We start from the raw sequence: 8,908 nt of genomic DNA, 5'->3' as shown, positions 1-8,908 counted from the left end.
CCAAGAACGGACCCAAAAAGGGACCCAAAAAAAGGGGACCCAAAAGGGACCCAAAAAGACATCCAAAGGCACCCAAGAAGGGACCAAGAAGGGGACCCAAAAAAAGACCCAGAAGGCACCTAAAAGGGGACCCAGAAAGGCACCCAAAAGGGGACCCAAAATAAGACCCAGAAGGCACCCAAAAGGGACCCAAAAAAAGGGGACCCAAAAAGACATCCAAAGGCACCCAAGAAGGGACCAAGAAGGGGACCCAAAAAAAGACCCAGAAGGCACCTAAAAGGGGACCCAGAAAGGCACCCAAAAGGGGACCCAAAAAGGCACCCAAGAAGGGACCAAAAAGGGACCCCAAATGGACACCCAAAAAAAGGGGACCCAAAAGGGGGACCCAAAAAGGAACCCAAGAGGCCCGTCCCTGGCAGCCACCAAGGGGTGGAGGCCGTACCTTCTCGCCCGTCATGGCGAAGGGGGCGTTGAACCACTGCTCGAAGGTGCTGCAGCTCTTGAAGATGGTGGGGAGGAGGAAGTTGAGGAGGGCCCAGAGCTCGGGCAGCTTGTTCTGCAGGGGGGTCCCCGTCAGCAGCAGCCGCCGCGGGGCCACGTAGTGGGTGTTGAGGACCTGGGTGAGCTTGCAGTGGTGGTTCTTCATGCGGTGGCCCTCGTCCACGATCATGTACTTCCAACGGATCTGGGGGAGGAAGAGGAGGAAGAAGGTGAGGGATGGTGGCTGCTGGCGCCGTGGTGGAACAGGCCACGGCCTGAGGATCCCACCGATGGTGGAGATAGGGCTTGGGGGGGTCCATGGAGAGATCCCAGTTCTCCAGGAGGGATCCACAGAGATCCCAGTTCTCCAGGAAGGAACCAAGGAGAGATCTCAAGGCTCCAGATGGAACCCATGCCTCCAGGAGGGAACCAAGGAGAGATCTCAAGACTCCAGATGGACCTCAGACCTCCAGGAGGGAACCAAGGAGAGATCTCAGGGCTCCAGATGGAACTTGGACCTCCAGGAGGGATCCACAGAGAGATCCCAGTTCTCCAGGAGGGAACCAAGGAGAGATCTCAAGGCTCCAGATGGAACTTGGACCTCCAGGAGGGATCCACATAGAGATCTAAGGCCTCTGGGGGATCTCAGGCTTCAGGAGGGATCCTGGCCTTTGGGAGGGATCCAAAGAGGGATCCATGGAGGGTTCTCAGGCCTCCGGGAGGATCCAAGGAGAGATCCCAGGTGTCGGGAGGGATCCACAGAGGGATCCTGGGCCTCTGGGAGGGATCCATAGAGATCCCAGGTCTTTGGGAGGGATCCTGGGCTTCGGGAGGGATCCAAGCAGAGATCCCATCTTGGGAAGGATCCATGGAGGGATCCCGGGCCTCTGGGAGGATCCACAGAGGGATCCACGGAGAGATCCTGGGCCTTGGGAGGGATCCAGGCCTCTGTGAGGGATCCATAGAGATCCCAGGTCTCAGAAGGGATCCTGGGCTTCGGGAGGGATCCAAGGAGGGATCCAAAGAGAAATCCACAGAGAGATCCCAGACCTTCGTGAGGGATCCACAGAGAGATCCTACATCTCGGGAGGGATCCAGGCCTCTGTGAGGGATCCACAGAGATCCCAGGTCTCCAGGAGGGATCCACAGAGAGTTCCCAGGTCTCGGGAGGGATCCTGGGCCTCAGGAGGGATCCAAGGAGGGATCCCAGACCTCAAGGAGGGATCCAAAGAGAAATCCATGGAGAGATTCCAGACCTTTGTGAGGGATCCACAGAGAGATCCTACGTCTCGGGAGGGATCCATGGAGGGATCCAGGCCTCCATGAGGGATCCACAGAGAGATCCCAGGTCTCGGGAGGGATCCTGGGCCTCGGGAGGGATCCAAGGAGGGATCCACAGAGGGACGTGCTGTATCCCAGGAGCCAAAACCTCGGGAACGCCGAGAGGAAGAGGCAGCTCCTGCCACGACGAGGAGACTCCAGAGATAAAATCTCAGGATTTTTTCAGACCAGGACCATCTCAATCCCGATTTTTTGGTGGACGAGCCGTCGGCGCAGCCCAAATGACGCCGAGGAGGGACTCACCTTGGCCAAGATGTGCTTGTCTTTGATGATGTACTCGTAGGTGGTGAGCAAGACGTTGAATTTCCCGCTCCGGAGCTGAGGTACGAACGCCCGTCTCGCTGCTGGGGAGCCCTGGGGAGGGAGGAGAAGAAATTCCAAACAGCCACGTTAAAACAGAGAGGGATTTCCAGGAGAAAGGAAAAAAAAATAAAAGCAAAGAGGTGGTGGGAGCCAGGATGGTCCCTTTGGAACCAGAAAGGTGGGGGGTGGGAGCTGGATTCCTGCTGCCGTTCAAGGGAATGAAAAATGAAGGTTTTTATGGCTTTAGGGCCAGGAAAATGTCCCAGCTTCCTCGGGATAACGGGAATATTGTTGGAGAGGGAGGAGGAAAAGGGAAACTGGTGAAGGAGCCCGGTCAAACTTGCTGGTGACACCAAGCTGGGAGGGGTGGGGACCCAAAAAGACATCCAAAGGCACCCAAGAAGGGACCAAGAAGGGGACCCAAAAAAAGACCCAGAAGGCACCTAAAAGGGGACCCAGAAAGGCACCCAAAAGGGGACCCAAAAAGGCACCCAAGAAGGGACCAAAAAGGGACCCCAAATGGACACCCAAAAAAAGGGGACCCAAAAGGGGGACCCAAAAAGGAACCCAAGAGGCCCGTCCCTGGCAGCCACCAAGGGGTGGAGGCCGTACCTTCTCGCCCGTCATGGCGAAGGGGGCGTTGAACCACTGCTCGAAGGTGCTGCAGCTCTTGAAGATGGTGGGGAGGAGGAAGTTGAGGAGGGCCCAGAGCTCGGGCAGCTTGTTCTGCAGGGGGGTCCCCGTCAGCAGCAGCCGCCGCGGGGCCACGTAGTGGGTGTTGAGGACCTGGGTGAGCTTGCAGTGGTGGTTCTTCATGCGGTGGCCCTCGTCCACGATCATGTACTTCCAACGGATCTGGGGGAGGAAGAGGAGGAAGAAGGTGAGGGATGGTGGCTGCTGGCGCCGTGGTGGAACAGGCCACGGCCTGAGGATCCCACCGATGGTGGAGATAGGGCTTGGGGGGGTCCATGGAGAGATCCCAGTTCTCCAGGAGGGATCCACAGAGATCCCAGTTCTCCAGGAAGGAACCAAGGAGAGATCTCAAGGCTCCAGATGGAACCCATGCCTCCAGGAGGGAACCAAGGAGAGATCTCAAGACTCCAGATGGACCTCAGACCTCCAGGAGGGAACCAAGGAGAGATCTCAGGGCTCCAGATGGAACTTGGACCTCCAGGAGGGATCCACAGAGAGATCCCAGTTCTCCAGGAGGGAACCAAGGAGAGATCTCAAGGCTCCAGATGGAACTTGGACCTCCAGGAGGGATCCACATAGAGATCTAAGGCCTCTGGGGGATCTCAGGCTTCAGGAGGGATCCTGGCCTTTGGGAGGGATCCAAAGAGGGATCCATGGAGGGTTCTCAGGCCTCCGGGAGGATCCAAGGAGAGATCCCAGGTGTCGGGAGGGATCCACAGAGGGATCCTGGGCCTCTGGGAGGGATCCATAGAGATCCCAGGTCTTTGGGAGGGATCCTGGGCTTCGGGAGGGATCCAAGCAGAGATCCCATCTTGGGAAGGATCCATGGAGGGATCCCGGGCCTCTGGGAGGATCCACAGAGGGATCCACGGAGAGATCCTGGGCCTTGGGAGGGATCCAGGCCTCTGTGAGGGATCCATAGAGATCCCAGGTCTCGGGAGGGATCCAAGGAGGGATCCACAGAGAGATCCTACGTCTCGGGAGGGATCCTGGGCTTCGGGAGGGATCCAAGGAGGGATCCACAGAGAGATCCTACGTCTCGGGAGGGATCCTGGGCTTCGGGAGGGATCCAAGGAGGGATCCACAGAGAGATCCTACGTCTCGGGAGGGATCCTGGGCTTCGGGAGGGATCCAAGGAGGGATCCACAGAGAGATCCTACGTCTCGGGAGGGATCCTGGGCTTCGGGAGGGATCCAAGGAGGGATCCACAGAGAGATCCCAGACCTTCGTGAGGGATCCACAGAGAGATCCTACGTCTCGGGAGGGATCCATGGAGGGATCCAGGCCTCCATGAGGGATCCACAGAGAGATCCCAGGTCTCGGGAGGGATCCTGGGCCTCGGGAGGGATCCAAGGAGGGATCCACAGAGGGACGTGCTGTATCCCAGGAGCCAAAACCTCGGGAACGCCGAGAGGAAGAGGCAGCTCCTGCCACGACGAGGAGACTCCAGAGATAAAATCTCAGGATTTTTTCAGACCAGGACCATCTCAATCCCGATTTTTTGGTGGACGAGCCGTCGGCGCAGCCCAAATGACGCCGAGGAGGGACTCACCTTGGCCAAGATGTGCTTGTCTTTGATGATGTACTCGTAGGTGGTGAGCAAGACGTTGAATTTCCCGCTCCGGAGCTGAGGAAGGGCCACCAAAAGCCTCCAACAGCCCTCTCACCTGGTACTGCTTGAGGACGCCGTTGACCATCAGCGTGGACTGTTTGTCCACCCTCTCGGTGACGGCGTGGGCCACCGCGTAGTAGGACTGGAGCCCCCGGGCCAGGGCCTGAGACACCCCGTATTCGTCGTCCACGTCTTGCTTTGCGTTCCTGGGGGTTGAAATGGGAGATAAAAAAGATGTTCCTTTGGAGAAACCTCCCCCATCGGTGCTGGGGTAGGGGTAATTTTCACCAAATTGGGTCTGATTTTGACAAAAGCCAACGCCACCCACTGAACTTCTCTCCTTTGACACAAAACCTACAGGGATCAAAGGCTGGGCCACCATCCAGAGAGACCTGGACACACAGAGAGTTGGGCAGAGGAACCTCATGAAGTTCCACCAAGGGCAAGTGTTGGGGGTGACCTGCTGGGGAGAAGCTCTGAGGAGAAGGATCTGGGGGTCCTGGGGGACAACGGGGTGACCATGAGCCACCAACGTGCCCTGATGGCCAAGGAGGCCAATGGTCATCAGGAAGAGTGTGGAGAACCTCAAGGGAGGTCATCCCCCCCACTCTGCTCTGCCCCATCTGGAGCACTGGGACCAGTTGTGGGCTCCCCAGTTCCAGAAGGAGAGGGAACTGGTGGAGAGGGTCCAGCAAAGGGCTATGAAGATGATGAGGGGCTGGAGCATCTCTCTGATGAAGAAAGGCTGAGGGACTTGGGGCTTTGGAGTCTGGAGAAGAGAAGAGTTCTGGGCTCCCCAGTTCAAGAGGGACAGGGAACTGCTGGAGAGAGTCCAGCGTAGGGCAACAAAGATGATGGAGGGGTTGGAGCATCTCCATGAGGAGGAAATTTTGAAAGTGGCAGAGCCCTGGAAGAGGCTGCCCAGAGAGGTGGGGTGGGTCTCCATCTCTGGAGATATTCCAACCCCCCCTGGATGGGACCTGCTCTGGCTGGGGGGAGGTTGGAGGAGACGACCTCCAGAAGGTCCCTTCCCACCCCACATCATTCTGTGAAACCAACCTGGAGACATCAAGGCCGATACTTGCCTTGTAGGAGACCTTCACCACCGAAGGCGCCCACTTGTCGAACTCATAGGCCCAATTCGACAAAGTTCTGGGGGAAAAACCAGAGAGAAAGGGTAAAAGCGGTGCCCCCCTTGCAGGAGGGGGAGGGGAGAGCTTGGAGGAGGAGGAGGAGGAGGAGGACACGTACGAGAGAGGTACGATGATGAGGAAGGGCCCGTTGATGCGCTTGTGCTCCATGAGGTATGTGATCAACGCGATGGTCTGGATGGTCTTGCCCAACCCCATCTCGTCGGCCAAGATCCCGTTCAGGTTGTTGTTGTACAAGGACACCAGCCACTCCAGCCCTTTGATCTGCCAGGGAGGGGGAAAAAAAGGGGGAAAAAAGGGGAAAAATCAGGATCCAGGGATGGAAAAACCTCAAATTAGAGTCCGAGGAGTCGGGGATCAGACCTGGGTGTCCCCCCAGCCCTGTTGTTACTCCCTATTAAATAATTAAGATGGGATCGTTAAAGCAAGGCTTCATTTAAATTATTATTCAATATTATAATATTTATATATTCTTAATATATTAATATTTATAATTCAAATATTATTATTATTATTATTTAAAGGGTCTCCTCCCCTCCCACCCTCCCCTCCAGGAGGGGAAAGGAAGGGCTTTTTGAGCAAATTCACACCTTTTTACCGCGAACGGTTTTGCCCAAAACCCATCAGGTTGTCGTCGTCGTAATTTCAATTTTGGAGCAAGCTCTGATTTTCATTTGGTTTTGGAGAAAGCTTCGATTTTGGAGAAACATCAGAAAGGCTTAGGATTTAACGGCAGAATTGTCTCCATTGACCTCGGAGCCATTTTGGGTGCCAAGACCAAGTTTTATTTGACTAATTCCACCACTGATTTAGAAAACTTATAATTTTTTTTCAGTCTGAATTTCTTCTTTAAGGGCAAATCTGCTTTTTTAAGCGCCTTTATCTCACACCAGAGGGGAGGGCTCTGCCCTCAGCTCCTGTTTCTCACTGTTGGGAGCTGGAATGTGCCAAACCCTCCCTGAAGGGCCACCAAAAGCCCTGGAAGGGCCACCAAGAGCTCCAGCAGGGCCACCAAAAGCCATGGAAGGGCCACCAAAAGCCATGGAAGGGCCACCAAAAGCCGTGGAAGGGCCACCAAAAGCTGTGGAAGGGCCACCAAAAGCTGTGGAAGGGCCACCAAAAGTCCTGGAAGGGCCACCAAAAGTCCTGGAAGGGCCACCAAAAGCTCCAGCAGGGCCACCAAAAGCTCCAGCAGGGCCACCAAAAGCTCCAGCAGGGCCACCAAAAGCCTCCAACAGCCCTCTCACCTGGTACTGCTTGAGGACGCCGTTGACCATCAGCGTGGACTGTTTGTCCACCCTCTCGGTGACGGCGTGGGCCACCGCGTAGTAGGACTGGAGCCCCCGGGCCAGGGCCTGAGACACCCCGTATTCGTCGTCCACGTCTTGCTTTGCGTTCCTGGGGGTTGAAATGGGAGATAAAAAAGATGTTCCTTTGGAGAAACCTCCCCCATCGGTGCTGGGGTAGGGGTAATTTTCACCAAATTGGGTCTGATTTTGACAAAAGCCAACGCCACCCACTGGAATTCCTCTCCTTTGACACAAAACCTACAAGGATCAAGTTGGAGGCCTGGGATCAGTGGTGTCCCCCCAGGGGTCAACACTTGGTCCAATTTTGTTCAACAGATTCATAAACGACCTTGACGAGGGGACAGAGTGTATCCTCAGCAAGTTGGCTGATGGTACCAAACGAGGGGAGAGCTTGGAGGAGGAGGAGGAGGAGGAGGACACGTACGAGAGAGGTACGATGATGAGGAAGGGCCCGTTGATGCGCTTGTGCTCCATGAGGTATGTGATCAACGCGATGGTCTGGATGGTCTTGCCCAACCCCATCTCGTCGGCCAAGATCCCGTTCAGGTTGTTGTTGTACAGGGACACCAGCCACTCCAGCCCTTTGATCTGCCAGGGAGGGGGAAAAAAAGGGGGGAAAAAAGGGGAAAAATCAGGATCCAGGGATGGAAAAACCTCAAATTAGAGTCCGAGGAGTCGGGGATCGGACCTGGGTGTCCCCCCAGCCCTGTTGTTACTCCCTATTAAATAATTAAGATGGGATCGTTAAAGCAAGGCTTCATTTAAATTATTATTCAATATTATAATATTTATATATTCTTAATATATTAATATTTATAATTCAAATATTATTATTATTATTATTTAAAGGGTCTCCTCCCCTCCCACCCTCCCCTCCAGGAGGGGAAAGGAAGGGCTTTTTGAGCAAATTCACACCTTTTTACCGCGAACGGTTTTGCCCAAAACCCATCAGGTTGTCGTCGTCGTAATTTCAATTTTGGAGCAAGCTCTGATTTTCATTTGGTTTTGGAGAAAGCTTCGATTTTGGAGAAACATCAGAAAGGCTTAGGATTTAACGGCAGAATTGTCTCCATTGACCTCGGAGCCATTTTGGGTGCCAAGACCAAGTTTTATTTGACTAATTCCACCACTGATTTAGAAAACTTATAATTTTTTTTCATTCTGAATTTCTTCTTTAAGGGCAAATCTGCTTTTTTAAGCGCCTTTATCTCACACCAGAGGGGAGGGCTCTGCCCTCAGCTCCTGTTTCTCACTGTTGGGAGCTGGAATGTGCCAAACCCTCCCTGAAGGGCCACCAAAAGCCCTGGAAGGGCCACCAAGAGCTCCAGCAGGGCCACCAAAAGCCATGGAAGGGCCACCAAAAGCCATGGAAGGGCCACCAAAAGCTCCAGCAGGACCACCAAAAGCCATGGAAAGGCCACCAAAAGCTCCAGCAGGGCCACCAAAAGCCATGCTATATAAATAAAATCTGGGCAATATTTAAGAGTAGTGGTGTAAACGGGTTTAAGAGGGCTAGCATGAGCATGCCTTGAGTTGCTAAGAATGGACTGATGAGTTCTTTTCAAAATTCTTGCAAAAACACATCAGTCCTTTTTGCAATTTTTGTAGAAAATTATTCTAAAAGTGTATTCCTCATTGAATCTTTTCCAGATCCTGTCAAAGGGTATTTTTCGCTAACAGGTCCCATTAAGGAAATTACAAAAGATTGAAAGATACTGAAGGGAAGGGAAGGGAAGGGAAGGGAAGGGAAGGAAAGGAAGGGAAGAGGAGGGAAGAAAAGAAAGGGAAGAGGAGGGAAGAAAAGAAAGGGAAGAGGAGGGAAGAAAAGGGAGAGGAGGGAAGAAAAGGGAGAGGAGGGAAGGAGAGGAAGGGAGGAAAAGGGAAAAGGGAGAGGAAGAAGAAAAGGGAGAGGAGGGAAGAAAAGGGAGAGGAGGGAAGGAGAGGAAGGGAGGAAAAGGGAAAAGGGAGAGGAAGAAAAAGGGAAAAGGGAGAGAGGAGGGAGAGGGGGGGGGGGAGGG

General features: G+C 54.2%; 1 protein-coding gene across 1 annotated transcript in view; it reads right to left on the bottom strand.

Annotated features, from left to right (window-relative positions):
• LOC106900047 (transcription activator BRG1-like) overlaps window positions 1-8,908 on the bottom strand; it is a 69,976-nt gene that overhangs the window by 24,325 nt on the left and 36,743 nt on the right. The window contains 5 exon segments of the mRNA XM_014962007.1: window positions 443-685; window positions 2,065-2,175; window positions 5,515-5,581; window positions 5,681-5,844; window positions 6,828-6,978. Of these exon segments, the coding sequence (XP_014817493.1) occupies window positions 443-685; window positions 2,065-2,175; window positions 5,515-5,581; window positions 5,681-5,844; window positions 6,828-6,978 (736 nt within the window).

The sequence above is a fragment of the Calidris pugnax genome, unplaced genomic scaffold, assembly GCF_001431845.1.
Source record: "Calidris pugnax isolate Ruff unplaced genomic scaffold, ASM143184v1 scaffold891, whole genome shotgun sequence".
NCBI lineage: Eukaryota > Metazoa > Chordata > Aves > Charadriiformes > Scolopacidae > Calidris > Calidris pugnax.
The sequence above is the reverse complement of the archived record's forward strand: the minus strand, read 5'-3'. Positions and strand labels throughout refer to the sequence as shown.